Source organism: Palaemon carinicauda, chromosome 6 (genome assembly GCF_036898095.1).
Source record: "Palaemon carinicauda isolate YSFRI2023 chromosome 6, ASM3689809v2, whole genome shotgun sequence".
Taxonomy (NCBI): Eukaryota; Metazoa; Arthropoda; class Malacostraca; order Decapoda; family Palaemonidae; genus Palaemon; species Palaemon carinicauda.
Window position 1 is genome coordinate 24,156,439 of NC_090730.1, and position 24,638 is coordinate 24,181,076.

At 43.0% G+C, this 24,638-nt stretch overlaps 1 protein-coding gene across 3 annotated transcripts in view; it reads left to right on the plus strand.

Moving 5' to 3' along the window:
* The window catches only part of LOC137642513 (acylamino-acid-releasing enzyme-like), a 137,265-nt gene extending 128,787 nt beyond the window's left edge, over positions 1-8,478 (plus strand). For all 3 annotated transcript variants that reach the window (XM_068375143.1, XM_068375144.1, XM_068375145.1), the window contains one exon: positions 8,225-8,478. In XM_068375143.1, coding sequence (XP_068231244.1) covers positions 8,225-8,324 — 100 coding nt within the window. In that variant the 3' untranslated portion in view covers positions 8,325-8,478. The remainder of the gene's footprint in view (positions 1-8,224) is intronic.
* The last annotated feature ends 16,160 nt before the right edge of the window (positions 8,479-24,638 follow it).

The following is a 24,638-nucleotide window of genomic DNA, read 5'->3' on the forward strand; positions in this document are numbered from 1 at the left end:
TTCTTATTTTGTTGGACAGGAAATTACAGTTTATTAAATTTTTTTATTCCTGACCTAGATATTAATCTCTGGACAGTTCCATCCTGTTCGTAATACTAGGCATGCAGTTAATTCTAATAGTCAGGCTTTCTCCCTCATGTGGTTCAATACTACACAGTATTCTAGAAGTTTTATTCCAGCTGTGACCAAGTTGTGGAATGATCTTTCTAATCGGGTAGTTGAATTAGTGGAACTTCAAAAGTTCAAATTTGCAGCAAATATTTTTGTGTTGAACAGCTGACAGTCATTTTATAGTTTATTTATGAAATATTTGTTTTGTTATTGTTTTTAAAATATTTTTATTTTAATTGTTCATTACTTCTTATATAGTTTATTCATTTCCTTTCCACACTGGACTATTTTTCCCTGTTGGAGCCCTTGGGCTTATAGCATCTTGCTTTTCCAACTAGGGTTGTAGCTTAGCTATCTACCATATCCTCAGAAACAAAGATATTCTACCAATATTATATATCAAAGACAATGGAATGTTTATATTGATTGGTGCAAAGCTAAGAATCTGTCAATGACTAGGTGTAGCTTGTCTTAAGAAAATTCAATATTGGCCATTAAGGGATATAGATCCATGTTTAATTCTGTAATTCTGTGTTAAACATCTGGGATTAGATCTGTCCCTTTTAGGTATTATAGCAATTGTATTTAGATCATTGAATATTGAAATGCCTCCAGTAGCAAGGTCAATGTTCTGGAATTTGGAAGTGGTTTCACAGTATTTAAAAGATCCAAATTTTGAATTGTCAAATGTTTTTTGTTAAAGACCTCACTACTAAAACCCTAGTTCCTGTTGGTATTAGCTTCAATTAAACTCATAAGTGGACCAAAAGTGCTGGCTGTCAAAGTAACCTTCAGATAACACAAGATGATATTATTCCTCTGTGTTCCTTCAGAGCCAAAAAATGCTTGCCTCAGTTTTTCACATCCCTTCTCTGAAAATGGGTGAATGTATTTCAGCAGAAAACAGGTTTCTTTGTACAGTAAGAGCCATTCAATATTATTTGAAAAAGATTCAGGGGTTAGAGGCATTCTCCCTAATTTGTTTTGTGGGATTGGGATCTCTAATTGCCTTATGACCAAAAATCCAATATTAAAAGGTTTGAAAGTGAACGTATATATATTAGTAGTGTAGATCATTCCTTTAAATTTTGCAGTAGTTCTTTGGAAAGTTTTAACAGCAGCTCAATGTTGTACCAAGTCAGTTTTTGTTAATCATTATCTTAAAGAAATTGTTTGCTTATGAAGATTGCTAGGCCCTAGGCCCATAGTGGCTGCAGAGCCATAGATTAATAATTTTTAATTCAGTTAATTTATAACTTCTTTATTAGTGTATGGAGTTTTAATTTAATAATAGATTTGGAATAAATCAAAAGTATCACTTAATCTTGAACTACCACTTAGAGACGATCTTCAGTCCAGTATTTAAAATAGCTTTAGTAAACAATCCGGAGTTACGAAGTAATCTAGACCAGGTTAATAAAACTTGACCATGGTACAGTATATTGCTTTTAATTAAATTTATCCTGTCTCTTTCCTTCAATGATATCCAACCTCCAGCAGTGTGAGAGTCAGCATTATGAACTTCAGGGGAGGTTCATAGAAATAAACAGAATTTTAATGATAAAATTTCTTATTTCTGTACTTGCCTGATGTTCATATATATATGCCTACCCACTGCCTCATGTTGTCAAGAGGATGGGATAATTTCGATTTCAAAACTGAAGAATGTTTATTCCTCTACTAAGGACATGTATTTATTAAAGGGAAAGAAAATATATTTAAAAAAAAAAAAATTACATGTAAAAGTTGAGTAAACTAAGCTTCTGAAGAAAACGCAATAGAAGTCACCATCATCATCTCCTATGCCTATTGATGCTAGGGCCTCCGTTAGATTTTGCCAGTCTTTACTATCTTGAGCTTTTAAATCTACTGTATTCTTATCCATTTATTATCTCCTACCTCACGCTTCATAGTCCTCAGCCATGTAGGCCTGGGTCTTCCAACTCTTCTAGTTCCTTGTAGAGGCCAGTTCCCAACCTCTTATGATATTTCAAGCATTCTGGTAAGCAAGCATTGCAAATCCTGTTGTGTTCTGCTAATAAGGACAGCGTTATCAGCATACCTTTGGGTCAGCTAATTTCTTATTACGAAACCAGTCCAATACTTTTCCACCATCCCCATCTGTGTTACAAAATCTATGAGAAGGATAAACATAGGTGACAATACATTCCCTTGGCGTAATTGGCTGTTCACTGGAAATTCTTTTGATAGGACTTCACTAACTTTAACTTTGTAATTGCTATGCTCATGAACAGACTTAATCAAATTTATTCAAGAGGAACTCCATAATACCACAAGACTCTCCACAAAATTCACCAGTGCATGCTATCAAATTGTTTTTCATAGTCCACAAATGCCATCGAAAATGACATATTCAGAGATAATTTGTATTTTTCCCTAACTAATACAACCTGGAGTTATTTATGTGGATATTCTTTCAGCAGCAACTGGAGGTAGCCATTAGATTTTAATTGCGAGGTGGCAACCCTGCTTAAGCGGGTAGGCTGAGGGATACACAGCCGCCTCTATATACAGTATACTCTCACAGCGGTGAGAGACGTCACTTTTTATTGCAGGCAGGACTTCTGGGGGACAGGCTATGGTGGGCCAATTTATATAAATAACTCCAGGTTTGTATTAGTTAGGGAAAAATACAAATTATCTCCAAATTGTTCATTTGTTCCCATACTAACAAACCTTCCGTTATTTATGTGGACAACTCGCTCTTAGGTGGGTGGCAGTCTTAGATCTGGCATGGACATTGACCCGATTTTACCTAGTACAGTAAATGACTGTGGTCTAGGGAAAACTTTGACACCTCTGAAATATACAAAGTGAGTATACTCGTGGCCTGTGCAATGTAGTAAAATAGAGGTTGTTGTTTGTATGAACTTCTGTGAGTTTATATAGGAAAACAACAAGATGTATCCCATGGCGGGGACGTAGAAAGTACAGCAATTTATAACTTACACTAGGCTACACTAGGGAAGGGATAATTAACTGCAGAGGTTGAAGCCAGCTTGCAGAGGGACTCATGGTGCTGTACCCGAAGGGAGGGGAAGATGAAGAAAGGAAATCCAAACATTCTTCTCATTCATCCCAGTCTTAACCCTGGTAAGCAATGCCTTCAACCAACTGCGACTTGTCCATCAAGGCGCTTGAGGTATCTTAAACCACTTGTTGAGCAGCCACCACAGGACCGATAGTAAACGTATCGAGTCTCCTGTAGGTCACGTCTTTAAGGTAAGGGGCTGTGAAGGTGGTTTGTCTTTTCCACACGCCTGCTTGGAGAACCAGGAATGTACTAATTCCCCTGATGTCATGGGCTCTAGGTCGATGAGCCTGAGGCGAATCATGAGCCAAGGCTCTTTCTATCACTTGGCGAATCCAGGAGAAACTGTGTTCTTGGTGATCCTCCTCTTTACTCTCCCTGAGCTAACAAACAGAGATGTTAGTCCGGGCCGTGTTGCTACAGTGCGTTTAAGATAGTATCTCAAACTCCTCACTGGGCAAAGTAACAACTGATCTGAAGGACTTGGACTGAAAGGGCGGCTTAGACACCTTTGAAGGTCCCGTGGACCTGGAAGTTGACTTGTGAGTATGTGCTTGCTGAGGGTGGGAAGACTGAGAAGGACTACCTTAGGACTAAGATGTCATGGCCCTATGGAGGAGAGAATTGTTGGACGACTTCCTCCATCGCTCAGCAGCCCTCTCTATCTCTTCCGTAACGAAGAGAGAGAACACCCGAGGGTGGAATTCCTCAACCGAGAGACCTCCAGTTTCGGCACCTTCTCGTGGAACCGACCTATGACGGCATCCCTTTTCTTGAGGATAGCGTTCGCCCATAGGTTGACAATGTGGTGCGACAAAAACTCAAAGAGTCCTGGTACCTGACAACAGGAAGGACTCCGTTTTCCTGGCCGACTCTTTCAACAGATTGTGAGAGTGAACCATGAAGCCAAAGGATCCCAACCATAGATCCAGCCACGAAGTAGCCTGCATGGCGTACTTCGTGCCTCTCTCTATGTTTAGGAGCTCAAATGGCGATAGTGAGGCCTTCAGAGAGGAGAGGGTTTGAACGGGAACGGCCTTTGTTAGGGACTCTACCGAAGGGTCGAGGGTCATGGTGGAATGTGGTTCCTCTTCGATCTCGTAATACTTTCTTTGAAACACAAAAGGAAGTGGAAGAGACTGAGAGGAGGAACCTTCCCTCAAGGAACTAGAAGTTCCAGCTATCTGAGCGATAGCTTTCCTTTTGGCAGCTGTGAGACCTTTGGACCAGGGTAAAGCTGCACTGGACCTGGAGGCTTCTGGGTCTCGGATATTATGTCGAGAACCATATCCTTCACTTCCTGGATGGTGGAACCAGGAATGGACAGCCTGTTGATGGTCCTCATACAGGTGAGGACCTGCCAAAAGGTATGTTCCGACTCGCGTCTCTCCTGTTCGAAATGATAGTTTGGACTGGCCGCCTTTGGAAGATTCTCATCCTCCAAGTCTAAGGGGTTGTCCACCTCCAGAGCCTGAGGTACTGTAGGTCAGGGTCGTCAACTAAAACTGTGGATGGGCCTGCTACTGGGGACTGCATCTGTGCCTCAGCCTCTCATGCACAGGACATTCCTCTGCGGTCTTAGGAGAGTGAACCTGCAAGATCTTCTAGGACTTAGACAAAGCCTTGGCAGTAGGAGCTGGGAGCTCCTCCTTTAGAGGAGATACAGAAACTGGATTTTGATCCGGAGGCACTGCCTCAATGTCTTGAGAGTTGAAGGGATTGAGTGCGATCTCCCTGAGTGAGCCTATCTCCGTACTTGTCCTAGGATGGATGATGTCGTGTGGTGGAGTTACGCCTCTCATCTGTTTCTTCTGCTTCTTGTTATGACTTCCTTTGCTTTCACTGGCATGAAAGGTAAGTTGGCCATATAAGAATCAGAAGGAGCATGGCCTTCAGCATGCGATCGGGGTGGAGGTGATCTGTACGATTTTTCTGCCGTCAACCTCCTCCTAGGGTCTTGACTCCCAACTGACGAGCTTGACGAGGGTTCCACAGGGATTCTAGAGGTTGCCCTGACTATAACAGCAGTGGAGGCGCCACCTTCAGAGCCTTCAGGATAGTGGACATGAAAGTCGACGCCCATGGAGGAAGCTCTGAACCTCTGGAGGTCCCTAGAAAAGTGTCCTTTAGGTGTAACTCCAGAAGGATTGATAGTCGACAGAGGAGATAACCTCTGAAGCAGAGGAACACATTCCTTCATACGCAGAGGAAGGTCCGGGCTAATAGGCACATTTGCGAACCTATTAGGAGGATCCTTGAACACTTCTGAACCCTTCTGGGAAGGATGTTGCTCTTCCGCTCAAGGTGGAAGACACAGAAGGGCGAGATGAAGGTGTTGGATGAGCACTTGCTCGCAATTTCAACACATCTACTAGCAAATTGCTCGTGAAATTCTACGATTTGCTTGTGAAATCGCGAATTTCACGCGTCAACAGATGTGATTCGCGAGCAGAGGTGTTTGCAACAGGAGCCACAGTTGTAGAGAAAGGTCTAGCACTTTTCTGCTGCCCCAGAGGAGCATCTACGCCCGACAAAATTTGCAGAGGAGGCCTCTGAGTAGGGACTACTCTAGATGGAGAACGCGTTTCCAAGTGTCGCGTAAGTGAGCTCTTCTTTTAAAACTCCCCATGCTGTGAAAGGCACCGAGGTTTTAGCTGGACGCCTGTCTGAGGAGTGGTCGTTCTCATCATTAGGTTCGGTCCGTGTTCATTTGGAAGGTCTGGTTGAAGGGCTATTTGCTGATGGACTGCGCGTACCCCTACCTCTACCTCTAGACAAGGAATGTCTAGACCTTGATCGCGAACGCGAGGTTCGTGAACGGGTGCGTTTAGCTCTCGTTCAAGAACGGCATGAACGCCACGAGTGCCTATCTTGCAAACGTGAGCGTTGGTCTCGTGAACGAGAACGTTGTTCTCGTGAACCCAAACGCCGCCCTTGTGAACGTGAGCGTCATCCTCGCAAACGCAAACGCCGCCCTTGTGAACACGAGCGTCGTCCTCGCAAGCTCGAGTACCGTCCTCATGATCTAGATTGTGACGATCTAGAACGCAAGCGTCTGGATCTAGGTCTAGACTTTGCTCAAAATCGTTAAGAACGAGATTGCGAGACTCGTCCTCGTGAAGAGGAACGCCTGTGAGCAGAGTGTTGAGACCTACAGTCTCGTGAGCGCGAAGCTCTAGAACGTGAGCGTCTTCTAGGCGAAGAGCGCTCTGATCATGATGAGATCATGATGACGTACGATCATTACAATCTTCCGATTGTCGCGAGTGGCGATCAGGGGAAGAAGGTCCAGAAGGGCGAGGCGATGGCGATGCTTGTCCCCTAGTGCTGGAGGTGGAAGGTGCGCTGATCCCTGAAAGATCCTCATTTGCAACCTGAGGGTTCCTGTGTGAAGAAACAGAGGGTTGAAGGACGACGAGGTCCCAGGATGGAAAGAGGGTTCGTCGTCAGCAGGGGATCGTTAGAGAGGCAAATGCGAACGATCAATTTCTCCATGCGTGGAAGGGCCAGGGGAAGGCGACAGATGGACCTCTCACAGATCCAAAGCGTGAGATGTCGACGGCTCCGGAGAAGGATCCCTCCTGGCACCACGCTGAAGAAGGCGCGACAGCTCCTCCTTCGAAGGGGGTCCCGAAATCACTAAGGACGACCACACCTGTAGCAGATCTGAAAGGGAGAAAGGCTCGCCAGCATCTGGAGGAGAAGTAACAACCCCCAGTACCCCGGGGTTGCCAAGGAGTTAAGCAATTTGCACTTGAGCGTCTCTCGAGAGAGCGCGCGCAAGGACCTTTTTAGAGAGATTTTGGGGTGCGAAAAGAAGAACGCGCACCACTTGCCCCTAACTTTTAATCCCTATTTATTTCACATCTAGATTTTATTGTATGAATGTGTTACGATTTGTATTAAAGGTTAAAATGATACTAAATGGTGTGAGTGTACAGATATGATTGAATGATTTTCGTTATATAGTGCTGAATGGCCTTTGATGCCCCAGTGCTTGGCTTAATGCCTAAATCCTATATTCAATTCAATTCACTTGCCCCTAACGGAGAACGATCGTGCTTAATGTTCTTCCTACGCTGCCCAAATTTTTCCCACTGGGAGGCAGACCACTCCCTACACTCTACAGAGGCCGAACCCTGCTCGCAACGATGCCCTCAACACGTAGGACACAGGAGTGTGGGTCGGTCTCTAACGACGACATGAAGGTCCCGCACGAGGCACCCTCTCACCCTGGACACGTTCGCATGGTTAAGACAATCGCAGAAGAAGACACGCACACTTGCAAAGAGAAAGCAAAAATTAACAAGTCCAATGACAGTCAGGAGGAGAGCGGACACGTCCGATCTCTACTTAGCCAAAAGAAAAAGTGACGCCTCACTGCTGTGAGAGTATATATAGAGGCGGCTAGGTACCCCCCCAGCACCCCCTGCCTACCCGATTAAGCGGTTAGGCAGGGTTGCCACCTCACAATTGAAGTCTAATGGCTACCTCTAGTTGCCGCTGAAAGAATATCCACATAAATAACGGAAGGTTTGTTAGTATGGGAACAAGTGGATTTCTATATGCTAGACATTGCTGTATAACATGTCTTAAAATGAAAATTTGGTCAGTACACTTCTACCTTTTCTGAATCAATCTTTCTCTCTAGTATTTACAATGAGCTTATTATATATTTTCATGACAACTGACATAAGTGTGATACCTCTGTAATTATTGCTATCAGTCAAGTTTCCATATTTGCCATTTTCATAAACGCTCCCAGCTCACATTCATCAGGTTTTGCCTTTTCACACCACATTCCACAAAATAATCTTGTAAGTATTCTGGGGGTCACTTCATTTTTGCCCAATATCATCTCGGTAGCAATTCCATCGTATCGGTGGCTTCCCATCTCCTGAGGTTTTTAATGATAGTTTCGACTTCAAACACACTGAATTTCTTCATGAGCACATCAATTTCTTCCTCAGCTTCAGTTATATCAATCCCCTCATATCAACTTTTCATGACCTCACTAGAAATAAGAAATTTTATTATTAAAATTGTTGTTTTTCATTTCAGACTCCATCTCTATGATGATTGCCACCCTCTGAGTAAAGTAGATGTGGAGCTAGATGGAATGATTCATACTGCCCTTTGGTTTGAAAAATACAGACGGTAATAATATGCAGTGATTTTTCAAACAGCAAATGTATCTTGTACAGTGTTAGGAAAGTGTTTAATGGGATTATAATTCTTAAATTTAAATCATCATGGATATATAAGCCTTTTGTATTTGTATTTTTAAAATTTCAGTAAAATGGTTTTTGGAAGAATCTTATTTTATTTAACCATCTTTATTGCCGTAATATTTTGATTTCAGAAATGTCAGTGGTCACCATGAAACATTTGTACAGTATATATATTAAAGTACATTTCTCTAATAATAAGAAAAATTAAAGAAACAAATCAGCATACGATAGATCAAGAGAAAAAGGACTGTAGTAGATATGAAATTTTTAAAGCAATTTTTGATTTTGCTGATTATACAGACCTCACCTTTTGTTCACGAATTTTCCTCAGAACAAGCTGGAAACAATTGTTAAAGTTTGCCAACAAGGTAATTCAATGTTGGCAGGTAAGGAACTGGTGAAGTACACCCCATTTGCATAATGTAGATTGAACGGTGACTTTGAAAAAAATATTTTAACGCTTCTTTGTTCCTATACGTAATAAATACAAATCTTTGACCTTTAATAGCAGTAATAGCAGTACAACTTTAGCAAATCTGGAAACAGCTGTTAGGCTTTTAAATGAGGTAAACACAACTTGCTGTCTGGTGGCAGATAGGCCCTGCCCAACCAACAGGTAGCTAGCCCTACTTTCACTTTCACTTCAGCTGCCAGAGTACTGATGTACTTCTTGACATCCTCATCTGGCTGTCTTCAGTTTTTACTTTTTCTTTCAATTTTAATAAATGGTCTTGCAGTTGTGTTTGGTGTATGTTAATGAAGAAGCAAGGATGTGCAGTGATTCTGATAACTATATTTATGTTACAGTTTACAAAGTTACCTGCCATTATCCAACATACTTGTTCCTGTCAGCTGGCATGTCTGTTGCTGTCCTATTCCTCGTGTGTGTTGCCAACAACATGAACCTAAGAAAGTGGTTTTCTTCGAATATTACTGGTGCTCCATTGGCAGAAAAGTTCCTGTACCACCAAGTAAAGGGGAGGGGGCACCACCTGAATTCTTTCTTTCATTGTCTGCCAATCACAGAAGGTGCCAAGGAAGTTCACCTGGCTGTTTTGTTGCAACTCCCTTCCTGTGAGAAAGTTGACATCGGCTACACAACTCCAGAGAAGATGAACTTCAAGTACCCCATTCTTTCCGACCCCGTCTTCGCAGAGTTTTCACCTCTGAGGGAGAATGACTAGAAGACGTCATCATAGAATTCCAGGAAGTTCGATCAACAGGCGCTACACAAGTGTAACTCTTACCATTTCTCTCCGTGTGGGAGAGAAAGTGCCAGGTTCTAGGAACTTCCCTCCTTGTGTTAGTGCCAAGAGTTATCCAATAACAAGAATAAACATTAACACACACTAACCTAGGGAATGTTTGGTTTCTCTGTTTAAAGGCCGTTCATGAATGGCAGAGGTAAGGGAGAGACATTACCCTATCGAGTAGGACAATGCCCTAGAGACTGACCTTATATTCATATGATCAGCACCCAAGCTAGGACTATGGAAGGCCAGGCAATGGCTGCTGATGACTCAGCAGACCTATAGGCTCCCCCCAAACCTCTTATCCTTAGCTCACAAGGATGGTGAGGTTGCAACAACCAAAGAAATTAACGAGTTTGAGCGGGTTCTAAGCCCAGTCTGGCATTCACCAGTCAGCGACGTTATCACATCAGCCACCACAACCCTGTGGAGGTGTCTTCACATCTGTTACCTGTGCATGGTCTTGTGCCGGGAGGAGTGAGGGGTGAAAGTTGTCCCATTGTGGGAAGAAACATCTGTTTTCACAACTTTTTGTATAGACTAAGTGCCACCCTTCCTTCCCTTTTCCTGGACAATCTCTTTTTGGGGGGGAGAGAGAAGAAGTACTAGCAAAAGTTTTCCGCACACGCTGCTAGTGCCGCTTCCCCTTTGCCTGTTACAGAATTTAGACAACTGAATCCTCAGAGGCAACTCCTGCCAAAGAGCCTACAATCCTGTCCAGGTGATCAGTTCCAGGTGAGACTGAGCACAAACAATGCTGATCAAGAAGGGGGCATTTCCCTTTGTCACTTCCTGCCTGAGGACATTCCCAAGATGCTTTGGTGGTAACATTGCTTGGATTCTGTCTATGGGCAGATACTGTTTCTATAATCAAAGACTGACTCCCAACTGAATTTCTCTAAGAGGTTGGGTCGCACATTAGAGATGTAATGTTCAAACAGTCAACAAGGATCTTTCTCAATGTAAGATGTGCATTCTATTTCCCCGCTGTGCCCACTGGGAGAAACAGTACAGTACTAAAAACCTTCCCCTCGGGGGAAGGGTAGGCTTACCAATATGCCCTTGCCTAGTTTGCGAAGTAAGAAGTCAAGTACTGGGAACAAACCTTCCCCGATTAGAAAAATCGTTGTGCGGGGAGCTGAGCTTGTCTGTTTTGTTGCCACGAGAACAACCTCACTCTAACAAAGATTTTCAAAATGTTCTAAATTATTTTTCTCCTGTTTGTTCTTCTGCTGATGATTACCTTCTTAAATTGTTGGACAGGAACTTACGGTCTAATAAATTTCTTATTAAACTTCCTGATCTAGATATTAAGCACTGGCACTGTCATTCAATTAGTTCGTTATGCATGTTACATAAGATTTTTCATAATTCTGACCATCCTTTACATTTAGATCTTACCAGATAATACCATCCTGTTCATAACACTAGGTACGTAGGTAATTCTAATAGTCTTGCCGTCTCCATCATGAGGCTCAATACTACACAGTATTCTAAGTTTTATTCCAGCTGTGACAAAGTTGTGGAATGATCTTCCTAATCGGGTAGTAGAATCGGTAGAACTTTAAAAATTTAAACTTGCAGCAAATGTTTTAATGTTGAACAGGCTGGCATGTCTCTCTTTATAGTTTATAGATGAAAGATCTGTTTTGATGTTACTGTTCTTAGAATATTTTATTTTGATTGTTCATTTCTTCTCATATACTTTTTTTTATTTCCTTATTTCTTTTCCTCACTGGGCTATTTTTCCCTGTTGGAGCCCTTGGACTTATAGTATCCTGCTTTTTCAACTAGGGTCGTAGCTTAGCTAGTCATAATAAAATCTGAACCTGTTTGAGTTGTGTGATGTGACACATGGCCATAAAACCCTTAATACCTTGAAATGGACCACTTCTTTCTAGAAAGGAGCTTAGCCTCATATTGTTAAGCTTCATAAAAAGATTTTTCCGTCAAAGTAGAATATGTACCAGGAATTAAGCTCCTATAGACCTAATTTGAATCTATCGTATGTTTCAAAAGTGCTAGAATACATAATTCTTGAACAACTAGTCAGTCACTTAGAAGTATGAGTGAGAAAACGAAGGTATAACGCACCGGGAAACCGATGTTTCCTTGTCTCGAGACCTCAAAGGGTCAGAGATCGAGAATTCAAAGGCGAGAGCGATCTTTCTGAAGATAGAGATTGAAGTAAGGAGAAGCGCTCTATCTGACTTTTCTAGAGCGGACGGAGACCCTCAAACTATTATGCGAAGAAGAGGGTTCGAGATTAGGACGTGCTTTGCCCTTGGCCGCGCTCCTGGTTTCTTAGATGATCCCTCACACGATGACAACAGCGAGGCAGAACAACGACGAGAGGGAGCGTTCTTCTCAGATTTGTGGCACGAGCGTATATAATCTCGAGGCAAGAAGTCTTGGGGAGAGACAGAAGGCGAGAATGGTAACGTCTCTTCTTATTTCGCCTGTCTCTTCGGCGAGAATATCTAGGTGAAGGCGTAAACGGGCGTGCGGGAGAGTGTTCTCGCATGTCTGTGCCATCCGTAGGGCGCACGCACAGGAGAAAATTCCTAGCGCGTGCATAGTGGAATCATATGGGGCACGCGGGCGTGCGCGCATATCCTTGCGGATGCGGGAGAAGGTTGGCGCGCCGGTAAGTGCTGGCGTGTTGTTAAGCGCTGGCGCGATGATAAGGGTTGGCGCGATGATAAGCGCTGGCGCGTTGGTAAGGGTTGGCGCGCGGGAGAAGGCAACATGGCTGACTAGTCAGAAGTCTTTCTAACAGTAGAAAGTTGACGCGCAGGTTTTACCTGGCACGTAGGATGGTGCGCAGTATGGCGGGTAGGAGAGTGAGGTGTTGGGCGCGTATGTGCACGTGCAGGAGAATGTTGGCGCGTGGGAGCGCATAGGACAGCACTGGCGCGCAGGAGAGCGCCATTGCGCAGAAGATTGATGGCGTGCAGGAGTTTGTGCGCAGGAGCGCAGGTGAGCGCATGGCACATGATGGAGCTATGCTCTTGTTGGAACGTATGCGCATGTTGGCACATACACTCTTGATGCCCTATGTTAGGGTAAGGAGGAAGAGCTCTTAAGTTTGTGACGAGAGCGCTTGATCTTGCAGCGAGACATCTCGTGAAGAGACAGAAGGCGAGGAAGAGCAAGAACGATTAGTCTCTTCCTATGTCGCCTATGACTCCGGAGAGAACGACTGGGCAAAGGAGTGCGAGCTCTCCTTTTCCTCTTCTCTCTCTCCCTCCTAGCCTCCGAAGAGGGGAGGACAATGAAGTGGAGGAGGAGGAGGAGGAGGAGGTACTGCGAAGACCACTTCTACATACTTGGCAGGGAACCCATCTTCCGCAGGGTAGCAGAACACCCATGACCTATGTAACGGGGCATAGGGAAAGAGGATCCACATCCAGCGGTGACATAAAGGCGCCATGAACACTTCCTCAAAATAGAGGACATCATCATCTAACAAAGAAAAAGAAAAAGGATTAATCAAAACTCAAAATAAGAAAGGCTAGTCTGCCGGCAAATAAAGCAGGAGCAGTGGTGTTACCACTGCGACGGCTAGAGTTCGATTGAAGGTAAACAGCAGCTACCGACCGGCGGTCCCCCACCACTGACAGGTGGGTAATTACTTGCCCGGTCGTTAACGACCTTGTTAAGCTTTTTCTGCCGTATTTTCCAGCCCACGCTAGAATATCTCCTATAGTGAAGAGTGAGAGTTTGTATCTAGTGTAGGAACAAATACAAATTACCTCCAAATTTGTCATGTGTTCCTGCACAAATACAAACCTTTGTTCTTTACGTAGGAGGCTCACCCTAACATGGGTGGAAGTCCTATTCCAACTGGCTGAAGAACTTTGACACAAAATACAAATCCAAGCTCAATAAAGCATAGGAAGAGCTTCTTCACCCCTCAAGAACTATTGGCCTGTCAATGCCAAAGGGTTGACAACCTGTGCAACCATGATGAGTAAGTGGAAATTCGCACTATGACTTTAGCTAGGTAAGTATAAAGAGTTGGTTGACACTCTTGCACACTGAGACCCAGACTTTACCCAACTCCCCTCGCAAGGAGGTTGGGACGTAACAAAATACACAAAAGATATATTCAGACCACTAAATGAAAATGGGGCTTACCTGCAGTCGGACGGAGGCCAGGTTGCAGTCTACGAATGCTGGGCCTTAAAAGAGGGTATATTAAAGAAAGAAAAGGCCATCATTCCTGTACATTCGTCCCAGACTAACACCACTGAAATATCTGTCCTCGACCGACTGCTACTAGTCCTACAAGGGAGATAAGGTAGCTATATCAATTGTTGAGCAGCTACCACAAGTTCTAAAGCACATGCACCCCACAGAAGTTTATTCTGAGTGCCAGGGATGTACATGTGCCCCGGACAACATGAGCTCTTAATCATGGAAGGAGGATTGTGTGTGTGGTCGATGACATGCTAAACCCAAGAGGAGATGGTATTCTTCAAAATTCTCCTCTTGACCCGGCCCATATTGACAAGCAGACACATGACCTGAAGGCAAGCTTCTCTCGTGCACTTGAGATAGTGCATCGCCACTCTTACGGGGCATAGTAACAGCTGATCAGGAATGTCAGTTACTTCCCAAAGATTCAAAATCAGAAAGGGCCCGAACCTAAGGTCCACTACAGCCAGATTCTGAGTCTTAGCAATAAACTCAGGGACAAAGAGGAGTGTAACCTGTCGCATCCCCTTGAGTGGACGATGTCATAGGAGAGACCGTGCAACTCAGAGACCCTTTTTGCAGAGGGCAGGGCGAAAAGAAAAACCAATCCAAGAGTCAAGTTCTGATATGCTCCACTCGACAGTTCGTAGGGAGCTGCCTCCAAGGAATGCAGATCTTTGACTATGTTCCATGGAGGTGGTCTCACTTCTGATGAAGGACAAGTTAGTTCAAAACTCCGTATAAGCAAGGAAAAATCCATCGAGGATGAAATATCAACCCCTCTCAGTCTAAAGACTTGGCTTAAGGCTGAGTAATAGCCGTTCAACGTCAAGACTGAGAAGAGTTTTCCCTTCTCAAGGTATAACAAAAACTTGGCAACCAGGGGTATACGTAGTTGCTTCGAGTGGAGAGACACCCCTTCCATGGCACCAACCACAAAATATTACCCACTTTACCTGATTTACGGCGATGGCAGGCCCTCCTGAGGTATTCAGACATGTGTTTTGCAATTGGATGTGAAAATTTTTTCAAAGAGAGGAGATGGTGGATAACCTCCTGGCATGAAGTTGTAGGGATCCAACTGTCTTGTGGAAGATCTTGGGATGTGGTTGACGAAAGTCGTGTAAAGGAGGAAGCTCCCTCGGAACTTCTTATCAGCAAACGTAGAGGGTCTGGGTACCATTCTGCTAGCTACACAGTGGAGATATCAGTCATAGAAAGATTGTGTTATGATCTCACTTGTTGAGTTTCCTCATCAGGCAGAACAGGGAACGCATGTACGTCTAGATTGTCCCACTAGTGATTAAAGGCATCCTGAAAAGCTACCTGTGGTTCTAGTACTGGCGAGCAGTACACTGGAATTTTACAGTTCAGAGACATCGCAAACAGGTCTATTACTTATTTATTACGCAAAATTTAACAGATTTTGTGTTTACGGTTAGACGCGTTTAGACCGCCTTAACCTCGAAGTTTACGAGTGCATTGATAATGTTTTCTGTGCGGGTTTGTCTTTGCAAATAATTGCAATTGCCATAATTTCATATACCATTTGAAAGGACATTCCTTGTATTTTCAAATGGTATACAGAAAATATAAAATTGATAATTTCAATATAAAATGCTTTATTATTATTATGATTATTATCACTGTATTATTATTATTACTTGCTAAGCTACAACCCTAGTTGGAAAAGCAGGATGCTATAAGCGCAAGGAATGTGATGAGGTTTTATGGAGTTGGTGGAAGGTTGTTGCAAGCAGTGAAAAGTTTCTACAAAGGTAGTAAAGCATGTGTTAGAATAGGAAATGAAGTGAGCGATTGGTTTCCGGTGAGAGTGGGGCTGAGACAGGGATGTGTGATGTCGCCGTGGTTGTTTAACTTGTATGTTGATGGAGTGGTGAGAGAGGTGAATGCTCGAGTGCTTGGACGAGGATTAAAACTGGTAGGCGAGAATGATCATGAATGGGAGGTAAATCAGTTGTTGTTTGCGGATGATACTGTACTGGTAGCAGACACAGAAGAGAAGCTTGACCGACTAGTGACAGAATTTGGAAGGGTGTGTGAGAGAAGGAAGTTGAGAGTTAATGTGGGTAAGAGTAAGGTTATGAGATGTACGAGAAGGGAAGGTGGTGCAAGGTTGAATGTCATGTTGAATGGAGAGTTACTTGAGGAGGTGGATCAGTTTAAGTACTTGGGGTCTGTTGTTGCAGCAAATGGTGGAGTGGAAGCAGATGTACGTCAGAGAGTGAATGAAGGTTGCAAAGTGTTGGGGGCAGTTAAGGGAGTAGTAAAAAATAGAGGGTTGGGCATGAATGTAAAGAGAGTTCTATATGAGAAAGTGATTGTACCAACTGTGATGTATGGATCGGAGTTGTGGGGAATGAAAGTGATGGAGAGACAGAAATTGAATGTGTTTGAGATGAAGTGTCTGAGGAGTATGGCTGGTGTATCTCGAGTAGATAGGGTTAGGAACGAAGTGGTGAGGGTGAGAACGGGTGTAAGAAATGAGTTAGCGGCTAGAGTGGATATGAATGTGTTGAGGTGGTTTGGCCATGTTGAGAGAATGGAAAATGGCTGTCTGCTAAAGAAGGTGATGAATGCAAGAGTTGATGGGAGAAGTACAAGAGGAAGGCCAAGGTTTGGGTGGATGGATGGTGTGAAGAAAGCTCTGGGTGATAGGAGGATAGATGTGAGAGAGGCAAAAGAGTGTGCGAGAAATAGGAATGAATGGCGAGCGATTGTGATGCAGTTCCGGTAGGCCCTGCTGCTTCCTCCGGTGCCTTAGATGACCGCGGAGGTAGCAGCAGTATGAAGCTTCATCTGTGGTGGAAATGTGGGAGGTTGGGCTGTGGCACCCTAGCAGTACCAGCTGAACTGGGCTGAGTCCCTGTTTAGGCTGGAGGAACGTAGAGAGTAGAGGTCCCCTTTTTTGTTTTGTTTCTTGTTGTTGTCGGCTACCCCCCAAAGTTGGGGGAAGTGCCTTTGGTATATGGTATGGATAAGCGCAAGGGCTCCAACAGGGAAAATAGCTCAGTGAGGGAAAGAAATATACTAGAAAGGAAATAAGGAAATACTGTATACCACAAGAGAAGTTTACGAATAATGATAAAATAAATCCTTCATATATAACCTATAAAAACTTCAAAATAACAAGAGGAAGAGAAATTAGAAAGAATAGTGTTTTCGAGTGTACCCTCAAGCAAGAGAACTCCACCCCAAGACAGTGGAAGACCATGGTACAGAGGCTATGGCACTACCCAAGACTAGCGAACAAAGGTTTGATTTTGGAGTGACTTATCCTAGAAGAGCCGCTTGCCACAGTTAAAGTCTCTCTTCTACCCTTACCAAGAAGAAAGCAGCCACTGAACAACTACAATGCAGTAGTTAACTCCTTAAGTGAAGAATTGTTTGGTAATCTCAGTGTTGTGGTGTATGAGGACAGAGGAGAATGTGGAAAGAGTAGGCCCAACTATTCAGTGTATGTGAAGGCAAAGGAAAAATGAACAGTAACCAGAGAGAGGGATCCAATGTATTACTGTCTGGCCAATCAAATGAACTCTCTAGAGGCAGTATCACAATGAGTGGCTGGTGCTCTGGCCATTCTACTACCTACTATCATAAACTTAGTTTCATAAAAATAGAGATTTATTGTGTCTGCTATATGAATTTATTTTTTTTTCTGAAAAACTATAAATTTTATTGATGAATTATACAGAGAATTTATTCAGCTCTCCATCTCAATCTTCATTTTTTCATAGCCTTATTCATTACTTATTTATTATGCAAAATGGCAACATAGATGTTCACCACAAAACTGTTTGATGCCCAATTTTACTCATAAGTTTATGCATGCATTGATCATTTTCTTTACACATGTTTTAAGCATTTGCAAATAATTGCAGTTGCCATGTTTATTACATCATTTGAAAAGGCATTCTTTGCATTTTCACATAATAGACGAAAAATTTAAAATTTGAAAATTTATAACTAAATTAATGTATCATAAATTTAGTTACATAAAAATAATAATTTATTATCTGTCTCTGCTTTACATTTGATCAATTTCTTTCAGACAATACATAGAACTTTTGTTTATGTGTTATATATGAAGTGTATTCAGCTTTCTAATGAAATTTTCAGTTTCTTTCTATCTTCATTTCTTAGTTATGCTATAAAACGACAACATAAGTAGGTTAACATATGATATCATTGCTGACAGTACAGTAAAAATATTTTACATTTTGTAATTGATCACCGCTCAATTTAAGTGTTATTTATAAAATGTATTTAGCTTTCTAATGCAATTTTCAGTTACTTTCTATCCTTATACTTAGTTATGTCATAACTCACTAAAACAATTGCATTATGTAATCAATCACCGTTCATTACTAATCAAATTTATATCAAAATCGTTGATATACCATGATAGATCAGCCACTTCTACATTATTTCCATATAAAAGGTAATCCTCTAACATAATCATTATATTTTCATGAATATTTTTCAAAAATAATATATTTTTTCATAATTTTCGGAGTTTCCCTTCTTTTTTAAATATGGTACTTTTTAAGCATTGCAAAGACATTCTGCTTACATCATGACAAATTTCAATCATTCCTTGTTAGAATTCAATACACCAAAAGCTCATATCTGTTATAGTTTGGCCATATCAAGGCACAAAACAAAATTTTTTGCAGGAAAGTTAATTTTGCCCCCCCCCCAGCCAAAAATCTTGACCTTGACAGCACTTGTGATGCTCTGGATACTCAGGGTTAAAGAGGGGAAGGGAAAGCAATGCTACCCACAGCCAGTGACAAACATCTGTATTTAAGCAGATGGACACCTGAAAATAGATTTTCACCAGGTAACTGTAAAGACTGCATTTGAGCTTAAATTTTGTCTTACATAAATAAAAACAAATGAATGATCAGTTTCCCCTAAAATTATGTTAAAGTTTTGGAGAAACTTCGAACAAATCACCAAATAGTTAGTTTGTCAACATGGAACATAAGGTAACCAGATAAACTGTGGCCATCTACTACTGAAGGTGGTTCCTCTTTCTTCTGGTTATTATTATCATCATCATTCTTATTATTATTATTATTATTATTATTATTATTAAGCTACAACCTGAGATGGAAAGACAGGATGCAATAAGCCCACAGCCTCCAACAGGGAAAAATAGCCCAGAGAGGAGATGAAATAAGAAAATAAGCAAGAGAAGTAATGAAAAATTAAAATTAAATATTTTAAGAAAAGTAACATTAAAACAGGTCTTTCATAAATATATGATACAAAGAGACTTATGTCAGTGTGTCCATTATAAAAACATTCGCTGCAAGTTTGAACTTTTGAAGTGAAAGATATTCCAGAAGATGCACAAATAAGTTATAGTATGTACAATCTTTTTATACAGTATTTTCATTTTGTAATAAGCAAAGTTTTTATCATTTCAGAAAAGCACAAAGGCTTCAGAAAGACTCTGAGATAGATAGCTATCACATTTTTAAAAACTGTAAAACAAGCAACTGGGAGAGGAACACAAAGGTTCTGGTAGTGAGGTCGTGAACTTAATTGGATGGACATAGCACCATAAAGCTGAAAGTAAAGAGGCATTTTTCATCTATATTAATCCATGTACAGTAGCTTGAAACAGAAGGAAATGGGATTGATTACCTGGTACTACTGTAGACACACTCTGCCAGCTGGATCTTTGAGTTAGTCTAGCAAAAATGAAAAAACATATGACTCACAGCCAGTGTCTGGTACGTCATAAGTGACTAGTACTACACTACACCAATACAATCTTTCAGTATTTCAGCAAACCTGGAAGCTAAAAGAAAATTGAAATATTTAAAATCAAATTATTCAGTGTTAATTTCTTAATTCACTAAAAAATATTTTCAGTATTTCCGAGAACCAAGGGCAAGCCTCTTTTAAGAAGGGCTATATGCATAGGCATCCATTCAATGTCCATATTTGATAAAAAATGCCTCGGATTTTCATAAATGATGAAGTCTAATTCCTGTGAAGATCACATTACAAAAGGGCTGCACTATCCCTTTACAAAGAACACAGTAGAAACTCAAAGCTGTATGACGGCAATAACCATTATGCTCTGCAGGTTCAACATGAATGAGAGTACAAAAGAGATGAAGATAGCCACAGTTCCATATGAGCCATAGGGCTCATATGGAAGATTTGCAATTAGATGTGAGGTGAAAATCAAACAAAATCTTGGAAATACAGTTTTAATATAACAAATTTGTAATCATTTGTATTTTTCTTAGCATACAAACATTCCACTATTTATATTGTTTTTTGCAAAGCTGAACTAGCCATGATAATTTCTAGTGAGGGATAACTACCACACCCACTAGTTAGCAGGTGGGGATGGGTAGCCCGGGTACCCTGCTAACTCACACACCTAGGTTGAGTGACCACTTTGCTTAATGGCAGGACTTCTGAGGGACAGGTTGGCGGGCCAATGTGTATAAATAGTAGAATGTTTGTATGCTAGGAAAAATACAAATTATAACAAATTTGTCATTTGTTCCAGCACAAATACAAACCTACTATTTATATTGGGTAGACTCACTCGTAGGAGGGAGGAAGTCCTTTACCAACTGGCTTTGGTATCTGACCCAGGGTTCTCTAAACTTTGGTAAGCCTGAAGTAGTAGGAACCCTACCCTTACTAAATTCTAGTGCTATGCCCTATTTGGGGCAAGCGATATTAGCGGCCTGCAGAAGTTTTTGTGTTCGTGAAACTAGCAACGTGGCTGATCTTTAACGTAGGAACTTGAATACCAACCCGAGACTCCTTAGAATTTACCCAATACCCTCCCTCGAAGAGGTATTGGGGACGTTGGATACACAAGAGAAATGAGTCTTACTTGCAGAGAGGTGATGTCAGCTTATGTTGAGTGACTATGGTGCTGGGGGGAGAAGGTGAAAGGAAGAAGGAGCCAGTCATTCTACTCATTCACCCAAGACTAACCAGGGTAACCTCAACCCTCTGCTACTTGTCCAAAAAGGAGTTTGAGGTGTCTAAACCACTTGTTGTGCAGCCACCACAGGACCTATGGAGAACTTGTCCAGGTTCCTGTAGGTTACGTCTTGCAGGTAGTGGACAGTGAACGTGGTTGTCTGATGTTTCCACACGCCTGCTTACAATATCTAAACCACAAAGAAATTCTTATTGAAGGTCAGGGACGTTGCAATGCTCCTGATGCCATGAGCTCTGGGTTGTTTGGAAGGAAGAGGGTCTGGATTGAGAGGAAACTCAATCGTCTTCCGTATCCAGGAGGAAATGGAATTTCTAGTGACCCTCCTCTTGACCTTTCCCGTGGTGACAAGCAGTGCTTGTACATGGGAGGCGAGCTGCTGTCCTCTTAAGGTAACACCTCAAACTCTTCACTGGATTAAGTAACAGTTGGTCTCGATCTTCGGTTACAGAATGAAGATTCTCTATCCTCAACAATCCTCAATGGACCGAACCTAGGATTCAGTACACCCGGATTTTGAGTCTTAGCAATAAACTCAGGAATGTAACTGAGGATTACTTCTCCCCATCTCCTTGAATGGGGGGTGACAAAAGATAGACTGTAAAGTTCGCTAACTCTCTTGGCTGAAGTCAAAGCGAGTATGATCACCGTCTTCCATATGAGGTGGGGATCTGTTGCCTGGCATAATGGTTCGTAAGGTGTACCGTTCAGGGACTGAAAGACCTGAACCACTTTCCAAGGAAGAGGTCTAAGTTCTGACTGGGGATAAGTAATCTAATAACTCCGAATGAGTAAGGAAAGTTCCAACGAGCAGGAAGTATCTACTTCTTTCACTTTAAATGCAAGACTCAAGGCTGAGTGATAGTTTTTCACTGCCGAAATCTAGAGAACCATTTCTTCCCGAAGGTGTATATGGAACTCCGCTATGGTTGAGACAGTGGCATTGAGGGACGAGATACCACTTCCACTACACCAGCCACAAAACACTGACCACTTAGCTTGGTAGACTGACACTGTTGGGCGTCTAAGGTGTCCAGCCATCCTTTTAGCAACTCGTGAAAAGCCTCTCTGTGAGAAGAGGTGCTGGACAGTCTCCAAGTGTGAAGCCGAAGCAAAGCTAAGGCTCTGTGGTAGATGTTAGCATGTGGTCGTTTGGGTTGATCGGGTTGTGGAGGGAATTCCCTCAGGGTCTCCGTAAGGAATTGCAGAAGCTCTGGAAACCATTCTGCATAACACCACAGCGGAGCTATAAGTTTTTGCTTAATCATACTTGGTTGAGGACTTTTCTCAGACAAAATGGGGTGAATGCGTACATGACCATTTCCTTCCAATGATGTTAGAATGCATCTTGCCAAAGAGCCTGGGTTCTGGTACTTGTGAGCAGTACAACGGGAGCCTGAAGTTCAGGGCCGTTGTGAACATCTCCACAGTCGTGGAACCCCACAAAGTCAAGATTTTATTGGCTACTAGACGATTCAAAGACCACTCTAAGCCCACTATCTGAGTCGCTTTGCTCAGACTTTCCACTAGCAAATTACGCTTGCCCGGAATGAAGCGAGCCAATAGGGACACTGAGTTGCCTTCTACCCATCTGATTATTTCTACTGCTAGATGGCACAGCAGCTGCGAAAAGGTACCCCCTTATTTGTTTAGGTAAGCAACCATTATGGTGTTGTCGCTCATCAACATCGCAGAGTGTCCCGCTAGGAACTGATGGAACTGTTTGAGGGTGAGGAAAGCTGCACTCATTTCTAAGAGGTTTACTGTATATGCCAATACCTTTCGGATTCGAACCACTGGCCGGAAATGGTTCGGTGCAACATGTGGGCCCCCTTCCTTCTTTTGACGCATCTCAAAAGAGCATCAATTCCGAGGAAGAATGAGAAGATCGACCCCTTTGCAGAGGTTTAGGTAGGTCTGTCAGCACCATCTGAGGTCCGTCCGTTCCTCTTGCCCTATGCGAAGAAGTCTCTCCCTGGAATCGGTGGTCTGATTCCAATGGGATTTCAGCTGCCACTGGAGAGATCTCATCCTGAGGCGGCTGTTGGGAACTAAACATATCACAGAAGAGATGTAACCAAGCAGATGCACCCAGCTCTGCACTGGGAGCTCTTCCCGTCTGAGGAAGTGCTGTGCTACCTTCCTCAGCCTCCAAATTCTTTCGTTTGATGGATATACTTGGTGCCTTACGGTGTCAATAGCATGCCTAGGTGTACCAGATTTTGAGAGGGGATCAAACGAGACTTCACGAGGTTTACCATGATCCCCAAATCTTGGCAAAACCTAAGAAGCTCACCTCAATGGCGGAGAAGGGCTGCCTTGAGTCTGCCAGAATCAGCCAGTCATCCAGATAACTTAAGGGACAGATGCCGAGTCTGTGAGCCCAAGCTGATACAACTGGCAAACACTCTCATGAAAGACTGAGGTGCTGTGGAAAGACCAAAATACAGCATCTTGAACTGGTATAGTTTTTGATCGAGGGAGAATCTTAGATACTTCCTGGAAGACGGACGGATTGGGATCTGGAAGTATGCGTTCTTCAGATCTAGAGTGCACGTGAAGTCTTTTGGTCTGATAGCGAGCCTGACCGTGTCGGGAGTCTCCATCCTGAAAGGAGTTTGCTGGACAAACTTGTTCAGGGGGAGAGATCTATGACTGGTCTCCAGCCTCCAGACGCCTTTTCTACAAGAAAGAGTCGACTGTAAAAGCCTGGAGACCTATAGCAGACCTCTTGGAGAGCACCCTTTTCCAATATGGTCTGGACTTCGCCCTGAAGGGCTGACTCCTTTGCGGATCCCTTCGCATAGGAGTCTGATGGGAGAGGCATTCGAATTAGTGGGGGGAGAGATAGTACAAACGGGACGCAATACCCAGAACGGATCACCTCGACCGTACAGGGATCAGCCCCGTGGTGAAGCCACCTTTGCCATCAGCTGTTCAGGCATCCCCCTACAGGTGGACATATGGGAGGATTGCCTGTCCTAGTGGGGTCAGCCTCGGCCAGACTCCCGCTTGCAACTGCCACCACGGAAGGACTTTCTACCTCAAAAGGGCTTGTTGGACATCCTGTGACCCAGCTGTTTAGGGTCTCTAGCCTTTTTCATCGGCAGTCTAGGAGCTGGATTCCTTTGTGGCTGAGGAAGGTAAGGTCTTCAAGTCGAGGCCCTGTGAATGAGAGAGTCCGTAGTGGACTTTCTCCACTTCTCAGCCACCTGCTCGACATCCTCAGGATTGAGTCATGAACTTCCCTCAAAGGGGGCATTCCTGAGCCTTGCTACCTTGGCCTGAGGGAATTTTCTATGGAATTTTCCTATTACGGCAGCCCGGCTCCTCAAGATGGTGTTAGCCAAAGGTTCACCAGTTGATGAGACAGGAACTAGATGGCCTAAGTGCCTCATAATAAGAAAGTCTCCAAAGACTTCCTTGTGGACTGTTTGGACCAGTCCTGAGACCAGCACAATTGTCCTAAAGATCCTAACCAGAAATCAAGCCAAGAGGTAGCCTCCATGGTCTACCTCGCGACCTTTTCCTAGTTCAGGATCTTGGAGGCCAAGAACGAGACAGAGTGATCTAGAGGCAAAACTAGTAGCGACTCATTGAGGATTTCATAATACCTCTGTTGCATGATAAAAGGTGGAAGGAGGAGTTTGGAGGAGGAGCTGGTGCGAAGGGAGGAAGATGAAACAGTTACCCGAGACACAGCCTTCTGCTTGGCACTCGTCTACGCCTTTGACCAAGGCAAACTGCATTTGTCATCAGGGGTCTCTGAGTGCCATAAAACTGGTCTA